The sequence below is a fragment of the Pelodiscus sinensis genome, chromosome 23 (assembly GCF_049634645.1).
Source record: "Pelodiscus sinensis isolate JC-2024 chromosome 23, ASM4963464v1, whole genome shotgun sequence".
Taxonomy (NCBI): Eukaryota; Metazoa; Chordata; order Testudines; family Trionychidae; genus Pelodiscus; species Pelodiscus sinensis.
The window spans coordinates 21,289,801-21,316,453 of NC_134733.1; the positions used below are offsets into that span (position 1 = coordinate 21,289,801).

Below are 26,653 nucleotides of genomic sequence, written 5' to 3' on the forward strand. Positions count from 1 at the left end.
CCATTTCTCAGGCTGTCTCTCCCCACCCAAAGCCAACTGATACATTGGAAATATTCACTGGCAGTTCTCTGGGGGTACATGACAGAAGAACGATAAATAATGGTCAGACGTTCAAAAGGGTAGAAGGTTTGATTCAGATAGGAGACAAGACATTCAGATGCCTTTCCAAAGCTCGTCTGAGCTTATCCAGACTCTCTGGGTCCAGAAATAGTTTGAAGGACTAGGCTGATGTCATGGGACTTCTAGTAGTCTTTGGACTTGGTTTTGTGGGGTGGGGCTTGGAGGAAAGTCAGTTTTGTCCTTCCCCTGTGGAAAGAAATACATGAAATAAATCACCAGAACAATCTTCCAGGCCTTGCTGAATCTAGATAATGTACTGAATGTTACCTAGAAATAAAAACATAATCGAGTGAACTGGTTCAATTCTGGTTCTGCACTTGATTTCCCATCCGTGGGAGCTGTGTCTCCTGTCACTGCTAGACTTGTTAATGGGAATAAAGTTGCCCAGTAGCTGAAACAAAAAACAGGACTATGTAGCACTTTAAAGACTAACAAGATGGTTTATTAGGTGATGAGCTTTCGTGGGCCAGACCCACTTCCTCAGATCAAATAGTGGAAGAAAATTGTCACAGCCATAAGACACAAACTCCGGGTTTGAGAAGAGAAGCTCCATGAATCGGACCATGGATGTGCTTTCTCAAGTCTGTCTCAAGAGCGGCCATTAACATATTTGTCCTAAAGGAAGAAAATCTCACAAGGGTTTATTTTTGCTTCACATATTCTGAGCTTTCCAAGTCAATGAAAATGCTATATTTTGGTACAGTCTGCCACCCTCGGGACCTGACTGGTGCCGAACCAGAGAATTTGCTGAACCATGGGAGGTTGATATTGTCCAGCAGCATGACCAACGCTTCCATTGCTTAGTGGGCTCTTAGAAGACATTTAGGGTGAATTAGAGCTAAATCACAGCACAGAACACTGAGAGCTGGGATGGATGGCTGTAAACTAACTTCACGAGACTGTGGGAAATTTGGCCACAACCAAGATAATTGAACATCCGGCTAACTAAAAGCATGCCCAACCATGGATGTTGCCGGTCCAGAGAGTGCCAGACTAGAGAGGTTCAACCTGTATAAATAATATTTTTAGTTGTGCATCATCTCCTACCATCTGAAGTTCTGAAGTGTGTTACAACTCTTAGGCTGTGTCTAAACTACACCCCTCTGTCAGCACATCAGAAGTTCAAATGAAGCAGGGATTTAAATATCCCATGCTTCATTTGCATAATCGTGTTCTGGCGCTGTTTCGAACAAGCGCCATTTCGAAACTGAAACCATGGTTTAGACACAGTTTTTCTGACATCTGGGTGATTTTTTGAAAGGATCTTTCCCATTGTTGGAAAAAAATGCATCTAAACTGTGGTTTCAGTTTCAAAATGGCGCTTGTTTGAAACAGCGCCAGAACACGATTATGCAAATGAAGCAAGGGATCTTTAAATCTCCACTTCATGTGTACTTCCGATGTGTCTAATTTACATCCTTCTGCCGACAGAGGGGTGTAGCTTAGATGTAGCCTTAATGAATATATGCCCCATAACATGTCTGTGAATAGTAGTATCCCCAATTTACAAACATAGAAATTCTGTCATGGAGAAATTAAAGTACAGTCATTAGTGATAAGTGATATTGCAATAATTAAATTGGTTGTTACAAGAAGGAGGGAAAATTTATTCTCCTTAACCTCTGAGGATAGGACAAGATGCAATGGGCTTAAATTGAAGCAAGGGAGGTTTAGGTTGGACATTAGGAAAAACTTCCTAATTGTCAGGGTGGTTAAACACTGGAATAAATTGCCTAGGGGGGTTGTGGAATCTGCATCACTAGAGCTATTTAAGAGTAGGTTGGACAGACACCTGTCAGGGATGATCTAGGTGGTGCTTGGTCCTGCCATTAGTGCAGGGGATTGGACTTGATGACCTCTTGAGTTTCCTTCCAGTTCTATGATCCTCTGATTCTAATCAAACACACTAACTTGCCTCACATGAGTGGTCCCTTTGAAGTCGATTTACTGCTCTCATGAGTAAAGTTATGTATGTGCATCAATATGTGCAGGGTAAGAGCCTAAGCTGTTTGTCTAAGGTCATGTAAGACGTCTATGGTGGATCCATCAAATAAAACCCAGGTCCTGGTTCCCGAAGAAACCATCCTCCAATCCTTGTGCTCCTGATCATATGGCATTGATCTTTGGATGGTCAGTCATCTATGTGGGACTTAAATGTGAGACAAAACAGTGTTATAAAGTATATGCGTTATAAAGTAGTTCTATATGAGTAACCCTTGAAGCTCTTCCCAGGACTTCAAGCTAGTGGAAAGCTAGAGAACAGGGCTGGTTCTGTTACATCTCCCGCCGACATTTCAGCACTGCAACCTGTTTTTGTCCAACACATTTCTTATTTACTCTTTGTCAGATCACCAGGACGCCTGGTTAATTGCAAGCAGAAGGCAGAATTTATGCATTGGTCCAGGCTTCGTGTCTATACACTGACAGAGGTGTTTCTCTGGACAGTATTTTTTCCTCTTCATTTTGTTGCAAGAATGGGCTTTCTGTTTCACTTACTTTTAAAAGTCATAAATTGTAGCCCTTTTTTCCTTATTTTAAAAAAACAAAACCTTATGGCAACAGTTTATTGCTCTAAATCTGCTTGTGGGTCATTAAAGAAAAAAACTCCCTTGTTCCTGCCAAATAAAATTCGTACCTCAGCCAAACTGTCAGAGGCAGATCCTGCGACTATGGGATGAGAAGGTTTATTGCACCCTCAGCTTCTGGGGAGTGGTGTTTCTAGCAACAGGACGCTGGGTCATTGAAGGGAGAGTCAAGGGCGCTTCATTTCTTCATGCACGCTAGGAATCCATTAGGCGAACTGACAACAGATCCCCAAGCATTCCACTCCAAATGGCACACCTCTGCGAAAGCCAAACATTGGACTCTGCCCATTAAAATGTGAAAGGAACAACCCAACGAGTCCCCGCAAATTAGGGAAGCAGGAAACCTCAAATGATGTGCAAAAAAAAAATTGTAAACGGTTAAGAGACATTTTCCATAACTCTCGCTTCATAACTCAGCATTTTTGATGTTAATAAATTACAGGCAGGAGTCTTTGAAAGATCAATGAGCCCTTTGGAGTCAGATTCTGAATGCTATACAGCAGGAAGCTAAGGAAGCTGCTAAGTGAGCCCTGGAACAAGACAACAATTTCCTTTTGGCTGGAAAAAAAATGTGCCTGACCCGAAGCTGGTCAGAACCTTAGACCTGGCTCCAAAATTCATCTCTCTGTAATGGGCCTATCCAACCCTCCTCCTCCAAACTAGAGCATGGTTACATTGTTTAAACTGAAAAGAGTAAGGGAGTGGCAGAGAAACTAACACTAATCCCCGAGGGCAAGTCTACACTACAGAGTTATTTCGAAATGCCTCCCGTAATTTTGAAATAACAAGGTGAATGTCCACTCAGCAAGCCCATTATTTCAAAATTATTTCAAAATAGCGGGCTTGTTATTTCAAAATAATGGCCATTGTATTTAGGAGGAATAATGCCTATTTCAAAATTTCAAAATTGCTATTTTGAAATTGGGTCAGTGTGGACACTCTGGTGCCACTATTTTGAAATAACGACTCCCCAGAGCCATTTAAAGTAATTAATCCCCAGTGCTTCCTGGGGCTTTAAGTCGAGATAGCACATCCACATTAAGGGAGCCTGCCTCAAACTAATGTTGAGGCTTATCTGTAGTGTGGACATGCTATTTTGAACTAGTTATTTCAAGAGTTATTATTTTACAATCACGGCAAGGTTATTTTGAAATAAGTTTAGATCAAGCCGTGACAGCATGGACACAGAGGAAGAGGTGGATTATAGCAGAAGAAGTGACATCGTTTTGATGGGAAGAGAGAAGGAAATGAAGGAGTATTGCTTAACCTTAGGCTTGGTAAGAGAATGGTGAAGAGGATAGTGGAGCTGTCGAAAGTCACAGAGAAAGGGGAGAGAGAGATTATGAAAAAACCTCATTCAATTTTTGGCATGTTGAGTCTAAGAAAGCAGAGAGGAAATCCATGACAATGAATCAGAAAGACAAGAAGAAATGGGGGACCGATTGCAAAGGGATCGTTCTTTGTTTCATTTATTATGATTAATTACACAATACGGCTCAAGGCCCTTAATCTAGATAAAAGCTCTTTTGTGCTAAGTGACCTACAAGCTCACACAAAGTCATAGTCCCTTCCCTGAAGAGCTTATGCTAAGGGAGAGGTAGACCTGGACATAGCCAAGACACATGTTCATCTTCCCCGCAGAATTCTGCTTTCTGGGCAGTGGTACCCCGTTTTCATGGGAATGTAGGAAAGGAAGAATACACTCATTGTTGGCCTCACACTGAGTGAAATCTCCATACATTATCTCTTTTGCCCTTTTGCCCAAGATGTATCGATTTCTAGTCACACATGATTTTTACGGTGAGTGCTGATTAAGTCAAGTTACCTTGGGCCAAAGTCCCTCTCGAGCTCACCTGTGGAATGTCACTGGCAGAAAAGAGCTCGCTAGAGTGTGAAACAAAAAGCAGAACTTTTCCCGTCAGCTTTTCACTCGATTCTTTTAGATTCATTTGCGAAACACACGTGCGGTTTTTACATCTTTTTGTACCATTCGGTTTGCTGCCACTGACTATCTGAGCCCAGACATCTAAGGCTGGACCGTCAAGCAACCCTGCAGCTACTCCCAAAAGAGGGAGCATTTGTGTGTGTGAATTGTTTGTCAGTGTCGATAAGGAAAAGTCCATTCCATTTAGAGAGAAGGGGGGTTCTGTGAATAAGGCCCTACACTAAGACGTGAGAGCTGAATTCAATTCCTGGTTCTACAACATGTTCTCTGTTGCTTACTCTCTGTGTACCACAGTGCCACATCCCTAAAATACAGACCGCAGTACTTCAACCCTTGTATGGTTTCGCCATCTTTGCAGTTTAAATGATGAGTGCCATGATCTTGGTTGAGGTCTTCAAAGGCAATTGTCATACAATGAATAATAATTTAACACCGCACAAGGATGGAATGGCTGGCTAGTCAACCCAAAATCACTAGTCACTTTGAAAAATGGTGGCCAGGAACTGATTTGGAAACAGGTGCTGCGCTGCATTAGCAAGCACTAAGTTTCTGAGTATCTTTCTACATAAACCGACGAAAAATTAGGTGTAAATTTATGGGGAGTTTTAAACCTCTTTCTGTGTATGTGCACGTTACACACACACACACACACACAATGCACCACTCATATAAGGGGCCTACTTGCCAATTTTTTTCATCACATTTTTTTTGCAGTCAAGATATAACTTTCCTACAGAGCATCAGAAAAGGATGTGGGCGTTTATAATTAGTATATTTCAAGGTGTTAGCCACAGTTTACAGGACTTGAATAAGAATGCCTATACCATGGACTGGGCTGCACAGTACTTTATTTCAGTAAATAGTTGATTCTACCCTATCTTACTGTGACTTTAGAAAATCATCCTTTTTAGACAGTTCATGAAGTGGAGCATTTGAAGCTTGTCAGACAAATAACTGAAGCATTGAAATACGTTGAAATATTTTCATCAAAATTTACCAGCAAATTTTGCAGTTTTTTCCCTTTCATAGAGAGGGGGAATCTGTATGGTAAATTTTGGCAAATTTTGACATCTTAATGCCAGTTTAGATAGTGGATTTACACAACCAGCCTTGTGTGTATGTATGCATGTGTACGCACATGCATGCATGTGTATGTTGTTTTGCTGTGTCATTTTTCCATCCACACTAAATTGCAGGCAAGTATAGTAATTACAGAACTAACTATTGTGTTGTGCCCACAGATCAGGTAGTTAATCCTATAACAACTCTTTTTCACTTCCTATTAATTGTGGGCATAGAAAAAAAGCAATGGTGTAATTATTTACTAGGTAATAAAAAGTTGCTCTTTGCAAACCTGGAGGCCAGGTTGACTTCTAAACACAATTACTGGGGTTCGCTGTTCTTCAGTAAATGTGTTTATTATCTGTGCCTGTGGTGTTTGATCTGTACACAACCCTTATGAGTGCTTCCTTTTCTAAACCACGATAAAGGTGATGCTCCGTCTTTCCACAGAAATAAAATCACATGCAGATTTCTCTGTTGCACCAACATGTAGCATGCATGGAATGTAGACTCTTGCATGAATCCAGGCCTCTACCAAGTTTAACACCCGCTGGTGTAAAGCACTGTCCACGTCCAGAGTAAGAGAGGCAGGTCACACAGGAAGACGACGACAGAAGCAGATATGGATTCTGGATCTCCAGAATCCTGGTCCAGTACCTGAGTCAGTGGCGATTTTGATGCACAAATTCTGTTGGCAAGGTAACTGGCCTATGTGGACTGGGCTGGTGAAGATTAGAAGTTCCCTGGTGCATGTGTAACCCAGACACCTAGGCTCCATCTACACTGCAGAGTTTTTGCACAAAAACTCATGGAGCGTCCACACTGCAAGAAACCGTACAGTAGATCATCAGAAGACAGGGCTTTTTGTGCAAGATTTATTCCTCTTTCTACGAGGAGTAAGCCTTTGAGCTCTTGTGCAAAAAGGCATGTGTGGATGGACAACTGGGGTTTCTTGCATAAGTAAGCCCTATCAGAAAAAGCACAGGTGCTCTGATTCTATGAATGGCCATCAGCGCTGTCTCGCACAAAAGCATTCATGGCAGCGTGGACGCGCTCTTACGCAAAGGCACATGGCAGTGTGGACGCACTCTTGCGCAAGAACTTTTAGCAGAAGATCTCTTCCCCAAAAAGTTCTTGAGCAAGAAGCCAACAGTGTAGACATAGCCACCTGTGCGTTGTAACTGCCACTGGGCGGATTTGAACCTGGGAAGCTTAGTATAGGAGCCTCTACAGCTTGAGTTATAAAGCCAGCTGGCTCTCAGCTTAGGCTCTAGAGGTCTCTTGTTCTTCTCTGTTGCTGTGTTCTAGGTGCCACTGCATGGGACATTATGGCTACGTCTAGACTGCAAGCCTCTTTCGAAAAAGAGCGTCTCTAGACTACAATGAATACTTTTGAAAAAGCAAGCCCCTTTTTTGAAAGAGAGCACCCAGGCAGTCTGGATGCTCTCTTTTGAAAAAGCATAGTTTGCATTACATAGCGCCTTTTTCGAAAGAGCACTTTCAAAAGAAGGCGTTATTACTCGTAAAATGAGGTTTTCCGCGGTCAAAAAAACTGCTGCGTTCTTTTGATTTATTTTTGAAAGGACGTGGCAGCAGTCTAGATGCAGTGGAAGTTTTTCGAAAAAAAGGCCACTGTTTTCGAAAAAACCCTGTAGTCTAGACACACCTTAGGTATGTGGGTTACATACGCTCATGTCGACCTCATTTTAAACAGTCTTACATTAAGGTCAGGAATGTCCCTAGACGAGCTGCTGGCAACTAGCGCTCTAGGTGAAACACGCGATTGGCACGCGATTGGCGCCCCTGCCTCCAAAGCCTTCAATGGCCGGTTATCTTGGCGCCCTAGGCTACTGCCTAGGTCACCTGTATTGATGGGCCGCCACTGATTAAGGTAGGGGATTTTTTAGTGCCCGCCAGCGATTTCCACTGAATGCACAACATGCAAGGATGTGCTAGGATTTATATCCCTCTACTGCAGACTCATTCACCACGTAGGCAAGCCCTGAATGTGTTGATAGGCAGGACAGAGTCCCCCGTATGAAGAAGCAGTAACAAGAGCTGTCCTCCTTTTCAGCGGTGTGTGCTGTATGTTCATCAGTTGTATTAATTTCTTCCAAAACTGCGCCGTCCCCAGTGTAGCCACACGGGCATCCCTAGAACCCCCGATGTCTCGGTACTTCCAGGAGTAGAGTGAGGTTCTACTCCCACCAGCATGAAGCCACACCAGCAGGGGGCAGAGCAGCAAACTCCTTGAACAGGCATCTCCCGTCTCATACCAGACAAAACCTTTCCCAGCTTTGTCTCAGTTCCGGCCGCGGGATACACCAGAGCAAGTCAAACTCTCCAATTTAAAAGAGGAGGAACAGCCTGCCTGCCACTACCCACGGACCCTGAACTTGACACCTGTCTTACACTGCACCAGGAGGCAGGTTTTATTTTCAATCAAAGGCAGAGAAACACACGTTGTGGTAAAGTATTGGACAAAAACCCAGGTCGGTGGTGTTGCTGGACCGCTGTTCATGTCGCCTCCGTTTATTTACAGGCTGGAGGAGGAGTGTGTGAAAAACAGGGGTTTCAGTTCTCAGGGTTTTGCATAAACATTTTTTCCGGTTTTGGTTCATGAGATTTCACGCCCCCAGAGTTTCGATTTGGATTTCAGAAATATCAGTGAGCTTCATATGATTTTTTTTTAGCCTGGCCTTTGTTAGCTTATAAAACCCAGGGTCTCTGTGGTTTCTGAACTGTGAGTCTTTCAGCAAATTTGATCGGTGTTCTGGGTGCAACCAGCCCTCCCTGAAATGTCTTTCCCCAGCCCTCAGCAAGCACAAGCTTGTCATTTGGATCATGCCGGTAGTCTTGGGTATTGCTGTCTTATGTGACAGAACCTCATCAGCATTTGGCTTTATTCAAATTGTCATTGCTTGTCGTGCGCAATCCACCTTGACAATGTTGTGAAGGGTGAACCGATCCCTCCCGTCCACAGGACGGTTCGGGGGGGCCGCGCCAGGCCCTGCACTTTGGAGGGCCCCACAGTGACCTTCTAAACCAGTGTTTCTCAAGGTAGTCCGCGGATCCGCTCTGAGAGAGCTGCTACCGGGCCACTACGGTTTGTTTACTTACCACGGGGGTAGGAAACCTTTTGTGGACTGGGGGCTGCTGACCCACAGAAAAATCAGTCGGGAGCGGCACACAAGTGTGAGAAGCAAAAAACCCAACCCCTGGCTGGCATGGCTCCCACTAAGAAGGAGAAAGACGCTCCCCACATTCCCTTCACACTTTAGAGCTTAGGGGGGCCCAGCCTAGTAGATTGTGTGCTCCAGCCCTGTGGTGGGGCAGCTGGGGGGCTGGAGAGCCAGTGTGGGCTCCTCAAAGCTGCGGGGAGTCCTGAGCCTCACGGGCCACATCCAGACAAGCCAGAGGCTGCATCCGGCCCCTGGGCCTTCAGTTCCCCACCCCTGACTTACCAGCTCCCATTGGTTGCGGTTCGCCGTTTGCAGCCACAGGGAGCCGTGGGACGTGGCGGCCCGGTCACACGGCTCCATGGCTACAGAGCTGGTGAAGAAACAAACTGGAGCAGCCCGGCAGCCGCTTTCTCAGAGTCCATCCACAGATCACTGTTCTAAACCCTCCTATGGATGGGAGGGACCCAGCGGGTATTACGGGCCTGGTGAGGGGCAGCCTCAGGAGTCGCTGCCCCTCACTTCCCACGACGGTGGGAGCCAAAGTGGCCAGGCAGCCTGCTCCTCTCTGCCCCGCCCCACAGCCCTCTCCCAGCCCACTGCTGCCCCAGACCCCTGGTAATCCGCCAGGCCCCGTTTCTAGGAGGAAGGTAGGTGGGGGCAGAGCTTGGGGAAGGGTGAGGTAGGGCCTGCAGCAGGGGGGTTGCCCTGGCCCTGCCCCACCTGGCGACAGCCCTGAGGGCGGGAAACATCACCAGATGTCACCTGATTTGCTCATTACCTTCCAGTTTCTACCCAAACTCTCAACCTGATTTTGTTACCTGGAGAATTTTCATTAGGTGTCTTAGCACCCTGCCTGCCCCCTCAGGTATGTCCACACGGCCGAAAGGGTGTGTTCCTCTTAAGTCAGCAAACATGTGTTAGTTCACTTGGGTTACAGAGCTGGCACAGCGACGCTGCTTTTAACTCGGGTTCGCTGCTCAAATACGAGCCTGCATGAGAACCTGGGTCAGCTACTCAGGTGTGTTCAATGCTGAGGTGTCCCAACTTTCTTGAGATTTAAAGCCAAGGAAGCGAACCTTCATTCACAACACACTTTCCTCTACAGCGGGGGTGGGGAACCTCAGGCCCGGGGGCCGGATGCAGCCCCCGGCTTGCCTGCATCTGGCCCCCAAAGCTCAGGGCTTCCCCCAGCACGGGGGAGCCTGTGCTGGTTCTCCAGCCCCCCCAATCTCCCACCACGGAGCACACAAAATCTAGTGGGCTGGATCCCAGGTTCTGGTGTGTGAGGGGAATATGGGGAGCTTCTTTCTCCTTCGCAGTCAAAGACCATGTCCATGAGGGGTTGGTTGGGTTTTTTTGCCCGTCTCACTTGTGTGCAGCCCCTGGCTGATTTTTCTGTGGGTCAGCAGCCCCCAACTCAAAAAGTTTCCCCGCCCTTGCTCTACAATGTAGTCCTACCATTTGCGAGGCCTCCTTTTACACGGCTCAGACCACGTCATCGATTGAGACTCACCCAAAGAGATGAAGGGCGGTGGGAGTAGCCAGTGAGATAGTAATTGTGTTTTTCAAAAAGCATCTTCAAGTCAGGCGGCACCCTGGGGGAGGGACATGGAGGCAGAGACGTATCTAGTGCCTTTGCCCCCATCCGTGACTGAAGAAGACGCGCCTCTTACACAAATTCAACACGTGAGAATCATTTTCTCAAGGATAGATCGACTCAGTGGTGGCAAATGCACGCCAGGTCCAAGAGAACTGCCCCCTTAAAAGAAAAACCCTTTCCCAACATCTGAACTTTTTGGCTGTGTCTAGACTGGCCAGTTTTTCCGGAAAATCAAACGCTTTTGCAGAAAAACTTGCCAGCTGTCTACACTGGCCGCTTGAATTTCCACAAAAGCACTGACGATCTCATGTAAGATTGTCAGTGCTTTTGCGGAAATACTATGCTGCTCCTGTTTGGGCACAAGTCCTTTTGCGCAAAACCTTTGCACAAAAGGGCCAGTGTAGACAGCTCAGATTTGTTTTCTGCAAAAAAACCCCGATAGCGAAAATGGCGATCGGGGCTTTTTTGCGGAAAAGCGCGTCTGGATTGACACGGACGCTTTTCCGCAAAAAGTGCTTTTGCGGAAAAGCGTCCGCGCCAATCTAGACGCTCTGTTCCAAAAATGCTTTTAACGGAAAACTTTTCCGTTAAAAGCATTTCCGGAAAATCATGCCAGTCTAGACATAGCCTTTATGCTAGAGATCACAGAATCCTAGGGTTGGAAGAGACCTCAGGAATCATCGACTCCAGCCTCCTGCCCAAAGCAGGACCAATCCCAACTAAATCATCCCAGCCAGGGCTTTATTAAACTGGGACTTAAAAACCTCTAGGGATGGAGATTCCACCTCCTCCCTAAGAAACCCATTCCAGTGCTTCCCCACCCTCCTAGGGAAATAGTTTTTCCTAATCTCCAACCTAGACCTCCCCCACTGTAACTTGAGACCATTGCTCCTTGTTCTGTCACCTGTATCTTCATTTTAACGCTTATCTTTAATACAAATCTGCTTGTCAATGGGAGTTTCAGACGCCCCATGGCTTCGGTATAAGCATTCATCAAACCAGACCTCGCACTTTCTGGCAGGCAGAGGGTTAAGAACCATTTTTTACAGTTAGTTTCAGACTTTCACTGTGGAAATGTATGTGGCTGGACCAGAATCTGTGACATTCTTCTCTGAGGCGACCCCACCAAAGCAGTTCACACCTTGGTAACCTCAAGGCATGTTTATTGCAGTTCACACAACACTCGAGCCCATCTGGATGCTCCGGCGAGTGCAAAATGCAGCAGCTCATCTCTTGAAAGTGGGATGCTGGTCTGCAGGTGGGAAACCCAGTGCATCTTGGGTGGTTACAAATCTGTTAAGCCAGCACTGGTCTAGGACCCCCGTAAAATTACAGCTCCTGCGCTCCGTGGCCTGACGCATGGCATTGGATGGTCTGAGGCCTGCGAGGAAGTGTGTGTGTGTTTTTCTATCAAAGTATTTCAGGAGGTTGGGCTGAAGTGGAGTTTCCAAGGGAAGGCAGGACAAAGACGGAGGGAGGGAAATTTGTTCCTTGTGACAGCACCATCTTTTATTAAGCTTGCCTGATATTTCCCTCTACAGGTGGGCCCTCCCTGGCCCGGTGCCCTCGGGACCTCAGCGGTCCCAAACAATGGAGGTTTCAGGACCAGGGGAGGTCCATCCTTCTCCCCGCCACTAGGGTTGCCAGATGGTTTAACCAAAAATACTGAGTTCCCCCCTCCCCCCAAAAAAAAACACCCAGGAAAAGATTCTGTTGAGAAAAAAAAGGGGGGAGACCAAAGTTGCTGAGGAAAAAAAAAAGCATGGCTCCTTTAAGAAATGATTTTGAGGCTTTTTGACCCTAACAGGCCATCCGCCATCTTGTCTCTGCTGCAGGCTGGACAGCTCCCCTGCGGAACCAAGTAATCACCTGGTATTTTTGCCTCCTGACCAGGAAAATATCAGAAAATACCAGACATTTTAGGTGTCCGGTATTTTCTTAATTTTTTTTTTTACCAGACAGGAGATGAAAATATTGGACTGTCCAGGTCAATACCGGACACCTGGCAACCCTACGCAGCCACAGGCTTGCTGCCCTCAGCCCTTCCGGGGCTGTGCTTCCCATGCGGGGCTGGGACTACGCTCCCCAGGGTACTGACTCCGGCTGGGACTGTGTTCTCGCCGCTGGCTTGGGCTGCACTCCCAGACTCCAGTCCAGGCTGAGCTCCTAGGCACTGGCCCTGCTACGTCTGGCCTGGGCAGGGCTATGCTCCCTTCTGCACCAGCCCAGCCGGTACTGTGCTGCCAGCTCCTGCCGGCCCCACTGCCTCCAACCAGGCGGGACTGCACTCCCTACCATACCGGCCCTGCTCCCACTGCGCTCCCCTCTACCAGCCCAGCCCCTGAACCTGGTCAGCGGGGGCTGTCTGGTCCGGCAATATCCATGGTCCGGCAGGGTGTTGATGGGCCAGAGAGTTCTGGATTTTAGAGGTGCAACCTGTAGCAGATTTAGCCGGCATTGCTCAGGGCTTTAACTCAACCTATTTTGGTGGGGGCGGGGAATAAAAGGAAAATGTACAAGCTTTCTTGAAAGGATTGTGTCTTTTCAGAAATACAGTGTGATTTTTACAGAGTTCATTTTAGTAATTTTTTTAAACGGGATTCCATCAGGTGTATTTTTTTGTGTTCTAGCTTACAAACCTTAAGCATTGATTTAGCTGGGCCAAAGCAGATCATGGCTCCAAATGGCTCCTTCTCTTATCTCTTTTCTGTACGGTTTGTTGAGAGGCAATCCTAGTCCACGTTCATCCTATTTTTCTGGCTCAACTTGGTTCAGTCTCTTTCAACATTTGCTCAAGTAGGTCAGTGTTGAGGACTGTACTTGATTTGGGGATTCTGTCTCTTTTCTGTTTGATTTTCTGAGAAGCAATCCCATTCCAGGCCATCCCATTGTCCTGATCCAACCAAACCCTTGTGCTGACTCGGGTTAGAATCATAGAATCATAGAATCATAGAGCTGGAAGAGACCTCAGGAGGTCATCAAGTCCAGCCCCCTGCCCAAGGAAGGACTGATCCCAACTAAATCAACCCAGCCAGGGCCCTGTCAAGCCGAGACTTAAAAACCTCTAGAGATGGAAATTCCACCACCTCCCTAGGTCACTCATTCCAGTACTTCGCCACCCTTCTAGGGAAATAGTTTTTCCTAATATCCAACCTAGACTTCTCCCACTGTAACTTGAGACCATTGCTCCTTGTTCTGCCACCCGTCACTACTGTGAACAGCCTCTCTCCAGCCTCTTTGGAACCTCCCTTCAGGAAGTTGAAGGCTGCTATCAAATCCCCCCTCAGTCTTCTCTGCTGCAGACTAAACAAACCCAAATTCCTCAGTCTCTCCTCATAGGTCATGTGCTCCAGCCCCCTAATCTTTTTGGTCACCCTTCACTGGACCCTCTCTAAGTTATGATAAGAGGAAGCTCTATGCCAAATTTGGTGGTCCTGGCTCTTATTGTTTAGGAGGAGTTCTTGATCAAACAATCTAAAATAGGTAATAGACTAGCATGATTACCTGGTGTTGCTTGGGTCCTTAGATCAAATAAGTTTCATTTTTTGTCATTTAAATAATTGGTCTGGTGTGGAGCAAGGGATGAGGGTTCAGTTTGCAGGCTACCCCCATGCTGGGTCATGCTGGGTGTCTGACTTAGTCTGAATGTTTTGGAAGATTTCAGCTTAGCACAGATCATCCACTTCCAAGAATGAGACCAGGGAAAAGATGTTGGTTTGCCCATATTTTAAAGAAAATTGTGGTGACCTTTTCTAAATCACTACCATCCTCATCTTGGAGGAAGAGACTTGACATTTGGCAAGGGACTGGTGTTTTTTGTGTCAGGGATGTACCTTTTGCATGAAACTCCGCCACCCTAGCTGCTGGCGACAGGGGCCAAGTGAGCCCTAACATGGAGGGTGGAGAGAAAGGGGCCTCTGGCTCGCTTGATTGTCTGCCCCCAGCAGCCAGGCCCAGGCAGGGAGGAAGTGGCTGCTGCCTCCCAGCCAGGCTCCATCAGGAAGAAGTGACTCTGCCACTCCCTGCCCAGTGTCTGGGGAAAGTGGGCAGACATCCTGGGGGAGGCACAAGGAGAGAAGGGTGAAGCCCCCAGAGAAAAAGTGAGTTGGGGAGAATGTGCAGCCCCAGGTGGGAATCACTGGGCAGATTGTTCCCCACACAGTATGGGGAGGCACCTGTCACCCATGACTCCAGCTTAGGGCTGAACCAGACTTTCCCGACAAGTCCTGCTCCGGGGAGCTGCAGACAAGACATTTGTCTCTCCTATACTGTCTGGGCACATGGAGGAGCAGGAACGTGAGATCAGAGCAAGGGGCAAAGAAAACGGACTGCTGTGAACAACCTGAAGAGTCCAGACTGAAATGGACCAGATTAGGACAGTGGGAGGAGGCAGGGAAAATACAGGCCTGGCAAAGGGACCAACTGGAGGAGATCATGCCCAGAGTTCAGCTTGGTGGAAAGAGGCAGAAGAATCTATGAGCACAACAGAACGCGCTGCTCCAGAGCTCGGCGTGGGATCCAGAACTCCTAAGTGTTTGCTGCTGCGGCAAATATCTTTGCAACCTATAGGCAAAGAACCTCTTTCCCGTTGGGGGTGGCTCCACCCAGTGACGCCGGCTGCTGAAAAGTCCATGAAGAAAATAAAAATTCTGTCCTCTTTGCATGGTTTGAACAGTGCGCAGGAAATGAGGCAGGGGACCGTCCATTACACAAGGAGGAGAAAACAAAATGTTGAGAGCTGCTTACTGAGTGAGGCTGAGGCCCTGTAAAGGGAAAAAAATATGACTCTGTAATTAAAGGCTATCTCCTAAGAATGCAAACACCAAAGGGCACTAATTAAGGTTGCACAGGCAACTTGGATGTGGGGAGGAGTCACTTTGCAACCGTAATAAACTTTTGGGTGTGCAATTCTTACGAAGTTTCTTCTCCTCTGGCCTTTGGTGTTTTACCTTTGCCATGTGACAGAGCCAGGAAAAGCGATTCTGAATGCAGAATAACCCACCGGGTTTAGATACACCTCTGGGTGCGGACAGCACAGGCATGCAACAAGCAGTAAACAATGACCAGGGTTGCACCTAAGTGGGACGTGAATAAAAGTACACGTGGATATTGTTATTTTCTCCCGCTTACATGTTCCCATGCAAACACTTTCTGACAGGAAGGAGAAAATTTCCACTGAAGCATCAGTATCAAGTTTTTATACAAAGCTTTAGGCCAAACACTAACACAGCAGCAGCCAATTATTTTTTGTCAAGGTCCAAGTTTCTTAGTCCAAATGTAGCCCAGGTCCAGACTTCAGCGAGCATGAAAAAGAAATAATAATGATGGGAGTAGGCAACCGGGGATGGATCACTTGATGATTACCTGTTCATTTCACTCCCTCTGGAGTTGGCAGACAGGATACTAGATGGACCCTTGGTCTGACCCAGAATGGCCGTTCTTATATTCTTATGTACTTCTTCATGCAGCACACAATCTGTGGAACTCCTTGCCAGAGGATGTTGTGAAGACCAGCACTGTGGCTGAATCCAAGAGGCAGAGAGGGATACCTCTTCAGTAGCTCTGCTGTAGATGTCAATAAAATGATCTTTTACAGGGTGCTGGGATAGTGGGGATCAGCTGGCCTAAAGCCTTCTTTTCTAGTAGAGGAAAACGGCAGAGCAGTAGCACAACCATGAAACCAGAATTCTCTCGATTAAAAAAAAATGAACGGAGAGGCGTGTTTGTATTTTATCAGTTTGAGGAGTTGAAAGTGCAGGGTTTAAAAAAGAGCTAGATGCATTCATGGAGGACAGGTCCATCAATGGCTATTAGCCAAGATGGGCAGGAATGGTATCCCAAGCCTCTGTCAGAAGCTGGGAATGAGTACCAAGGGAGGGATCACTTGATGGTTCCCTGTTCTATTCATTCCCTCTCTGGCACCTGGCATTGGCCACTGTGGGCAGACAGGACACTGGGCTAGATGGACCTGTGGCCTGACCCAGTGTGGCCGTTCTTATGTAAGTAAATAAAAAGATGTTGGGGTCCATTCAAAAGCATCTGATGGTCCATGTTTGGCCTGTGGCCTGCCTGTTGATTACCCTGCTCTGACTTCAATTCCCCAGTTTTTCATTGATAATGCAGCTGTTTAAGAAGGTGCGGTCTAATGTTCTGAGCAGAAAGCGGGACATCGGGCCTCATGGATCCAGATCCTCAAATGGTGTGCAACTCCACATGCTGATTTGCCCCTGCTGAGACTCTGGCCCAGTGGTTTCTGATTTCCAACCCTGCCACCGATTCATTGGTATTTTCAGCATGTCACTTAACTCTTCTGTTCCACCCTATGTCCCCAGTTCCTCCATCTTAGAAATAGATGGAATTATCATGCCGATGAGGAATTAATTTCTTGGAAAACATTCCGAGAACCTTGCGTGGCTTAAATAGTCATGCAAGGTTACCGGATCTATGAGAGTTAAGGTACGTCTACACTGCACTGCTATTTCAGAAAACTAGCGTTATTCCGAAATAACAATGCGAGCATCTACACAGCAATTCCGTTATTTCAAAATAATGTGCAGCATATTCCAACTTCTGTAAACCTCATTCCACAAGGAATAACTCCTCTTCTGAAATAGCTATTTTGAAATAGTCCTCCCCAGAGCCATTCTATGTAATTTCTCTCCAGTGCTTCCTGGGGCTCTAAATCAAGATAGCATGTCCACATTAAGGGAGTCTGCCTCAGACTAATTTTGATGCTTCCCTGTAGTGTGGACACTCTATTTTGAAATAAGCTATTTTGGAATATATCTTCCGGAATAGTTTATTCCGAAATAAGTGTGCAGTGTAGACATACCCTAATTAGAGGGAAATATAGGTCTAAAAAATAACACATCTGTAAGGGACAGTCAAGCGTAGTGAGACATGATTAAAACCATTTTATGCCATGGGTTTTGTTTAGTTTTTTTTAGTTTTGTTTTTTTCCTTCTCACCCATTAGATACCGTAGTTCTGTGTGATGCGGTAACGATTATTTTGTGTGAGATGCTGGAACAAAACAACATACTGTGGTGTGAAATGTTCAGTACTGGCTGATCTCTACATGGTGAAACTGTTATTTTTCTGCTTCAAGAAAGCAAACGCCAAAAGACTCATGTTTTTAAAATGTCCTTTTTGAATCACAAAACCCATATATCTCCCTTACACCAGCATCCTTCTGGGTTTTCTAGTGATTCTAGCTCATTGCAGAAGGGTCAGTATAACTGAGGACAGAATTGTTTGCTGCCCACCTTTATTTATATATTTAATTTTGCAATTTTAAGAAAATAGCCCATTTATCACCCCCCCCCCCGGTTTGTTTTTGAAGAACTGAATGTCTGTGGGGGTTTCTTGGTTGTTTGTTCGTTTGGTTTTTGTTTACAGTAGTAAGTACAGGTTGAAGCTCTCTAGTCCAGCACGCTCTGGTCTGGCAAAATCCATGGTCCGGCATAATTTTAGTTAGTCAGATGGCCATTTATCATGAATGTGGCCAAGTTTCCTCTGGTCCCATAAAGTTTGTTTACAGCCACCAGTCCTGGCTCTCAGTGTTCTGTGCTGTTATTTAGCTCTAAATTACCCCTCAATGTCTTCTCAGATCCCATTAAGCAGTGGAAGGGTTGGTAACGCTACTAGACAAAATTAACTTCCCATGGCTCATCAAATTTCTGGTTTGGCTCTAAGGGTGCAGGACTAGAGAGGTTCAACCTGTGCTGTGAGCCTCTTTTCAACCTAATAACAGAAACAGATATCATGGCAACGGAACCATGTAAGTCCCTAGATAGTTCATAGAAACCAGCTCAGAAAAGGTGACTTGGTTAGTTATAATAGCTATGTGGGTAATGGAGCTCTGTTTTCATTGCTCATTTTTAGCAATCTACCAAATTCACAGTCCGTTTTGGTTAATTTCATGGTCATCGTATTTTTAACAAATTATACTTTTCAGACTTTCAGCTCTTTACACCTGAAATTCCATGGTGTTCTCATTATATGGTCCCTGACCCCAAAAGGAATCGGGGAGGTTGCCAGGTTATTGCAGGAAGGGTTGCGGGACTGCTACCCTTGCTTCTGCACTGCTGCTGGTGGCAGCACTGCCTTCAGAGCTGAGCCACTGGAGAGCGGTGGCTGCTGGCTGGGAGCCCAGCTCTGCCAGCAGCAGCCACAGAAGCGAGGGTAACAAGGTCTGGTGTTACCACCCGTTCTTTGGCGCCGCTGCTGGTGGCTCTGTGGCCACCTCGCTCTAAAAACAAGCGCAGAACTAAGGATGGCAATACTGTGATCCTCCTAAAATAACTGTGTGGACCCCACTATGCCCCACAATTCCTTTCTGGGCCAGCACCTCCCAGCTGAGAAATTCTGCGAAATCTGTGTATTCCAGGAAAGACACACAACCAGATTCCACAGGAGGAGAGCAGATTTCACGATTCATGGCATGTTTTATGGATGTGATCATGTGGAGGTTCTACACTGATAATCTTTCCTGGGATGTAAGCAGCTGTGTAAAATAACTGATGTTATTCAGTTTGTATCTCTTTATCAGACATGTCAATTAACAAGCTGTTTCTCTAACTTTCTTTCTTGTTTGGGGGCCCAGCAATGCAAACAATCATAAAAGAACATTTCACACTTGTGGATTTCCAAATTTGTTGTCATTTCATATCAAGTGAAAAACATCTTCTTCATCCTTTTTGTCCTTAGATTGCTGATGACCTGGGAAACGAGAAATTCTGTGCTGATGCTAATCAGACTGGAGCTGGAAATTGGCTGAAATACATCCGGGTGGCCTGTTCCTGTGATGAACAAAATCTAGCTGTATGTCCCATTAATGATCAGGTATGCTTCTGCTCAGCTGAGCCGTTCGAAAGTGGTGTTTTTTTATGGCTGTGGCAATTATTGGGTTGCTACGTTCCACAGATCACTTTCACAAATACAGATTTGCTTTGTATGTAGGGGAAAAGTAAAACCTCCCCGTGTGAAAATTCAGAGGACATGTTTACTACAGTCAGTTGAGATGTTAGCTCTCAAATCTGCATGCTTTTCTGAACTTCTCTGGTCAGGGAATCAAACTTGAACAAGATGAATTTAGACTTTCTCCTGAGATCTGTGGTATTTCTGGAATTAGGACCAAATTCACAGTATGACAGGAGCAGCCTCCTACCTGGTATTTTTCCTCCATTCTCTTCAAGATTTAGGTCACTGGGAGCCCCCCCATTTCCCTACCTTCAGCTGATGCTAGCTCCAATCTGCGGAAATCTGGTGGCAGCTGCCCGGCTGCCCTCAGGGTGTGGGGGGGAGGTAGTAGGTGGGACTTGAACCCACAGTCCCATTAATGCTTACATTTTATTTTATGTGAATTAGCTCTCCATTCCCTCCATATATTTAGGCATGGAAAGATTTGATCTTTATTGGCGAAAGTCAGTCGACGTCAATTTCACTATATGCAAACAAGCCAATAAAAGTATTTCCATCCATAATAACTGAAATTTACAGCTAAGCGCTGTCAAAAACTATGTCTTCAGAATGTATTAGACTCAAAATCCCGGGCTTGGAACTTTTGAATTAGGTTGGTTACAAATAGACTAGCAAATGAATAGTAAAAACAAGGATGGTCTACGGCATGTTTTGATGTTAATTAGATTTTAATAATTTATAAAGCTTTGTACTTTTTTTACTCTTTATGTCGACTGGCATGAAATAGTACTTTGCTGACACTGTAATTTTACACAACTCTGAAATTTTCAATTGATGAAAATCTAAAAATCCAAACATATAACATTTGGTACTTGCCAGCTCCCTTTCCTCACACACACACACACACACACACACACACACACACACACGCACACTACTGCCCAATCACAAACACACACAAGCCATAGCATTCTGTTTGTGACATCACACTTGGTTACTGTGCAGATGACATCACAGAGAAAGTATTATGGCTTTGCATGAGGCATACGCACCATGAGAGCATAAACTGAAACAAAGTTCCCTTCTTTAGTGCACATATGGATATCCATGCCAGTAAAATCTGGAAAAAAAAGCAAATAATCAGATAGCCCGGCACTCTGCCTGTCTGACAGGAGACAGACACAGAATTGCTCCAAAATGGTGAACCTTGTTCTCCTTTGTCCTGCACCTTGTGTTGTTCTTTGCACCCGTGCAGAGTTGGTGTAAAAATCCACCCTTCTATTTTGGTAGCACTTTTCACTGTCATACAGTTCATATACAGATCAAGACAGTGGAAAATCAGGTCCTAGGTGGGGTTTTTCCCCCAAAAAATTTTTTGCACCTTGTGTGTCACCTCTTCTATAGGGAATTAAGCCAGCTTGCCTGGTTTAAAAGGTGGTGTGGAGAACTCAAGTTGCTTCCCTGCCAAATGGTAAGCTGAATAAACTTCCCAGGGAATCAATTTGGAAGAGTTTCGGAGGTGGCTTGCATGCTCCCAAAGTAACTCTCTGGTAGCAGATTGATCTCACCCTGGGACTGTAACAGAATTTATGCCACGTACAGGCTTGTTCATAAGGTAGCCCAGGATAGGATGACATGGAAATGCTAGGGAAATAAGGCTAGAGTCTTGTTCTAAGAGCAGGTTAGATAGACATTTATCAGGGATGGTCTAGAATGGTACTGGGTCCTGCCAAGAGGACAGGGGACTGGACTCAATGACCTCTCGAGGTCCCTTCCAGTTCTAGTGTTCTGTGATTCTATGATTCTATAAGGCTGGAGCCATTTCGTTTTCAAGACGTCCTGTTTTCAGTTTCAGTAGCTGCCGTTTTCTTGCGTTTATTTGTATCCTTCGCTGACACCCCCACAGACATGGAGAGTGTTGGTAACAGAACCCTCGCGGGGATGTTACCACTTTTTTGTGGGCGAGTCAAGAAAACGACACATCTGTTTCTTTCCACATATTCTGCAAATGCTGCAAGAGCAACCTAATGACAATCAGAAGATTATCTCCAGGTTTCTTGATAGAGAAAGAGGCTTAGGTAGCCCAATCTAGAGCCATGATAGGTGTTTGGGCCCATCATTTAGCAAGCTTTGTAGAACACCAGCACTTTGGCTGAATCCAAGAGGCAGAGAGGGATACCTCTTCAGTAGCTCTGCTGTAGATGTCAATAAAATGATCTTTTTCAGGGTGCTGGAATAGTGGGGATAGGCTGGCCCAAAGCCTTCTTTTCTAGTAGAGGAAAATGGCAAAGCAATAGCAGCAAGCATGAAACCAGAATTCTCTCAATTTAAAAAAAAATGAACGGAGATGCATATTTGTATTTATCACAGTTTGAGGAATTGAAAGTTCAGGCTAGGTTTTTTTGTTGTTATTTATTTCTACGGTGGTACACATGTGCACATGCTTTGGTGCACATAAAAATATTCTGCACATGCATGGAAAAAATTATTCCGCACATGGGTGGAAAAGATTACAGGGAACTTGGAAAGCATGGTGGGGAAAGCTTCGCACACTTCCCCTTCCCCCAGCACAATCTCTCAGCTCTCATGCTGACAGTGACAGGTAGAAGCTCTGCTCCCAAGTTGTGAACTAAGTTTTTGTCTGTATTTAAGCATGTTTAGGGGTGGGGTCCACCAACTGATGTGAGAGGAATAGAAACCTACTAGGCATGGTGTGGAGATGTCTGTAGCATACCCTCCTCGGGGAGGAGATATTACAAGGAATTAGTATGATTTTTATAATGCTAGTCTCAAAGGCTCCGTCATTTCCCCTCCTAGGCATATGACAATGTGTTGAAGACGGATTAGCTAGCTTTTGTAAAGCGCAAGGAAGATTGAAAACTTGAAAGGGACACAATGAACAGTCAGCTCAGGGGATTTATAAGACCTCAAATAGAGTGAAGTACAGGGCTAAGGTGTTGATTCAGGCCTCTCTGTACTACGAAGTACAATACCAATATTATTGCTTCCTCGCAGTGTTGATGAGCTTTCAGAGGCATAAAAGGATGCGTGAGCTGCGAGGGAGAAGCCATTTCTACCATGCATGCTACTAGAGATGGCGTTACAAGAAGCTCTTCAGCAGAAATGGAAGCCAAAATATTGCTCTGAGTCTGACCTAGAGAGGGAGGCCCCAGTTCATATGGAGGTTAGGTCCATCAATGGCTGTTAGCCAGAGTGGGTAAGGATGGTGTCCCTAGCCTCTGTTTGTCGGAGGCTGGAAATGGTTGACAGAAGAGGGATCACTTGATAATTACCTTTTGGGTGCGTCTAGACTGGCAAAAACTTGCCAGCTGTCTATACTGGCCGCTTGAATTTGCTCAAGAACACTGACTTTGTAATGTACAAAATCCGTGCTTCTTGTGCAAATACTTTCCTGCTCCCGCTCAGGGATAAGCCCTCTTGCACAAGAATACTTGCGCAAGAGGGCCAGTGTAGACAGGCACCTACATTTTTTGCACAAGAAAACACGATGGCTAAAATGGCCATCGGAGCTTTCTTGCGCAAAAGCACGTCTAGATTGGCACAGATGCTTTTGCGCAAAAGCATCCTTGCCAATCTAGACGTTCTTTTGCGGAAATACTTTTAATGGAAAAACTTTTTCGTTAAAAGTATTTCCGCAAAATCATGCCAGTCTAGACGTAGCCGTTGTGTTTACTCTCTTTATAGAATCATAGAATACTAGGACTGGAAGGGACCTCAAGAGGTCAAGTCCAGTCCCCTGCCCCCATGGCAGGGCCCAGTGCTGTCTAGACCATCCCTGATAGACATTTATCTAACCACAGGACTCTTTGAATAGCTGAGCCCCAGGGCAAAGATTGCAACTGCCTCCTGTCTCCCCTGCCCCCAGCGGTGGGTCTGGATGCAGTCGTAGCTTTGGGACTTCTAATAGATTCAGCAACTCCAGTACAATGGGATACACAGACTAATACCCTCCGGCACCGCCTTATATATCACTAGCCCTTTCTCCAGTGAGTTGTGACCATTCCTGGCCTTCAGAAATGTAGTTTTGCCCAATGGCCTATTCAAGCAACTCTACGTCTATAACGCCTGATATTGCCAAAAGGGCCAGACACCAGAAATATAGAGAAGCCATTTCCAGTTTCCGAATTAACCAGTAGAGCCACTGTAATAAACATTAACTGCCAAAGGGAGTCATTAGAGTGGGGTAAGTACCTTCCACATGTGGGCTCCTTGCAAAACTATTACTAAAAAATTAAACTAAATAAAAGAAATATGCAAATTGGATGTTAATGTCCCTTTTTTTCTCTCCTGTTTGAGCTATTAACCTGTAGAGCACTGGCATTTTCTAAGCATGCCGTGTTAATGGTTCAATTGAGAGCAGCATATGTGTTTTGCCGACATCTAGCAGGCTAATGGATTATTGGTATCACATTGTATTCGAAGTCCAGTGTATCACATTTATTTTCCTTCATGGGACTTCAGGGTTGTGCATCGCTCCCATTTACATAACCGTCTGATTAGAAAGAACGGCTTCATTGCCTCCCCCGCCCCCGACCTGCTTTCTCTACCTCCTGTTACATTCTCGCCATTTCCTGTGTATTTGCTTTGGTAGCCGTTCACTCCGACATACATAAAAAGGGAGCAAAATGGTTATTCAAGAAGAGGGAAATGAAAAGGCCCCCCAAATGTCACTAGATGGTCGGCGTTTCAAAGTGTTTTCTCCCTCCAGCCTCTTTCCTGGAGCAACGAAGACTTTTAGGTCAAGCCAGCTGGTAGGCATGAAAAGCTCCAGTGTACAGGGGATAGCAGACAATGGTGATTGATAACCACACGCTTCTGTGAAAAAAGTCATAGGCATAGCAACAGTCAGGTCTGGGTATACTTTTTCTCAAGGAGCCCATTATGACAGCCTGTGGGCAGCAATACGGCCGTGCAATATTTGGGGTCATCAGCAGCTCATTAAAATCCATATTAACATTATGCCCTGGTCTACACTGGGGCTTTATTTCGAAATAGCCCCCCTTAGGTCAAATTCATAAGTGAAACATCCACACTATTATGCCCATTATTTTGAAATCTGCACGCCTGCTTTCCTCGAGGAATAATGCTAATTTCAAAATAGTCATTTCGAAATAGCGGCAGTGTAGACACTTCGGTGCCGCTATTTTGAAATAACTACTCCCAGGAGTACTTCGAACTAATTACTCCCCAGTGTTTCCTGGTGGTCTAAGTGGAGGTAGCATGTCCACATTAACAGAGCCTGCCTTGGACTAATTTCGAGGCTTCCCCGTAATGAGGACATGCTATTTCGATTTTGTTCTTTAAGGAGTTATTACATCAATTTTAGTTTTATTTTGAAATAGTTTTCTAGTGTAAATATGCCCTGTTATTATCAAGGTTAACATTTACATGGGGGAAAATACCAGCAAATATGTCCATGCTGGATTAATATTACTTCCCCTCTTCCAGTTTTCCACACCCCCTTAAAAGCAAAATGCAGGCATATTTCTTTTCTTGGAAAAGGTCAAACCATTGGCACAATCTATACGTGACTCTGTTTTGCACAATTGCTAGTGGATAGTCTGGTGCAAGGCATTTCACCAAAGACAGATCGGTCTAGGCTTTGCACCTGAGGTTATTTTAAGGTGAAAGGGGAAAAAACCAGGAATATGAAATGAAGAAGTAACCAAAAAGAAAAAAACAAATCCCAGACTTACACCTCGGGGCTGACGTGTCAGCCTCAGTTCATGTGAAAATATCTCTAAGCCAATTTCTGTTCCCGCTGAATTCCACGGGAATAGGGTCAAATCATTGCAACCAGTCAAAGTCATCTCTTGGGTTTTAGAAGACAATTTTATATTTTGAACCTTAGCCTACGTAAGGTTCCTAATCACTGTGTACTCACTAGACAGCAAATTCCAGGGTTAGGGCTTTCAAACCCTGCCCATCAGAACCAGGAAGATAACAAAGAGCAAAATAATGAAGACACCTTCTGGACTTTCAAGTGCATTTTAAACCCCATCATGGCTACTTGAAACCTCTACAGTTAGACCCTCATTTAAACTGGGGAGGGGAGGATATTTCACTCATCATTCACCTTTCTTTTGCTGGCATGGATTAGAATTCAGTGTAAATAAAATAATAATGAACACTCAGATAAGGGCTGATCTTTCAATCCTTATGCCCATGGGTAAGTCTGTGCACACAAGCAGTATTACTCACATGCCTATATGGCTGTGTCTAGACTGGCCACTTGAATTTCCACAAGAACACTGACGATCTAATGTAAGATTGTCAGTGTTCTTGCACAAATACTATGCTGCTCCTGTTCGGGAAAAAGCCCTCTTGCGGAAATGTATTTGCGCAAGAGGGCCAGTAGACAGCTAAAAACTGTTTTGCGCAAAAAAGCCCTGATGACGAAAATGGCGATCGGGACTTTCTTGTGCAAAACCACGTCTAGATTGGCACGGATGCTTTTCCACAAAAAGTGCTTTTGCGAAAAGCGTCCGTGCCAATCTAGACGCTCTTTTCTGCAAATGCTTTTAACGGAAAAACTTTTCCGTTAAAAGCATTTGCGGAAAATCATGCCAGTCTAGACGCAGCCTATGTGTGTAGAGTTGAAGCCATAGTGTTTGACAGGCATGAATCCTCCCTCTTCTCAGGTGTTGGGCATTTAGCGTATCAGATGATCAGAGCCGAGGTAACACTTCTTTCCTATGCACTATAAACTGTGACTAACTCTCTGGGGTGTGATTCTGCAAGATCCTATGCACCCGGCAGTATCCACTAGAATTTAGGCAGCTCAGAGCTTCATCAGATTAAGCAGAATGTGGCTTTTTAAAGGGACTGGATGCTTTCAATCGCTGCCTAACAAACAACTGAATGTTAATTTTCCTGCATGCAGTACCGTGCACCTACCGTCCATATACGAAGGCTCCAAGTAAATGGAGAAAAGGTTGGTGCCTCCCATTCAGTAGGCACGCAAAGATTAATCTTTGTTCTTTAAACATGTAAAGAAAACAAAAGCTCCGTAATAAAAGATTACCCACAAAATAACTAAACATCATTGTGCTGATGAAAGCCAGGGCAAGGTTTTAATCAAAACCTTTGCTAGCCAGACGAAAATCATACATGTTTACCTTGGGCCGTGGCTCTTTTCACTCATATTTGTGCTAGGACTGGAGCGCCGATCTCACTGACAGCAGGAACAGCTCCAATAGAACTATTCTGGGTCTGCA

The 26,653-nt window shown here is 45.3% G+C and overlaps 1 protein-coding gene across 5 annotated transcripts in view; it reads left to right on the forward strand.

Annotated features, from left to right (window-relative positions):
- Window positions 1-26,653, forward strand: part of PRDM16 (PR/SET domain 16) — a 539,129-nt gene that overhangs the window by 434,504 nt on the left and 77,972 nt on the right. For all 5 annotated transcript variants that reach the window (XM_075906566.1, XM_075906569.1, XM_075906568.1 and 2 more), the window contains one exon: window positions 19,203-19,337. In XM_075906566.1, coding sequence (XP_075762681.1) covers window positions 19,203-19,337 — 135 coding nt within the window. The remainder of the gene's footprint in view (window positions 1-19,202; window positions 19,338-26,653) is intronic.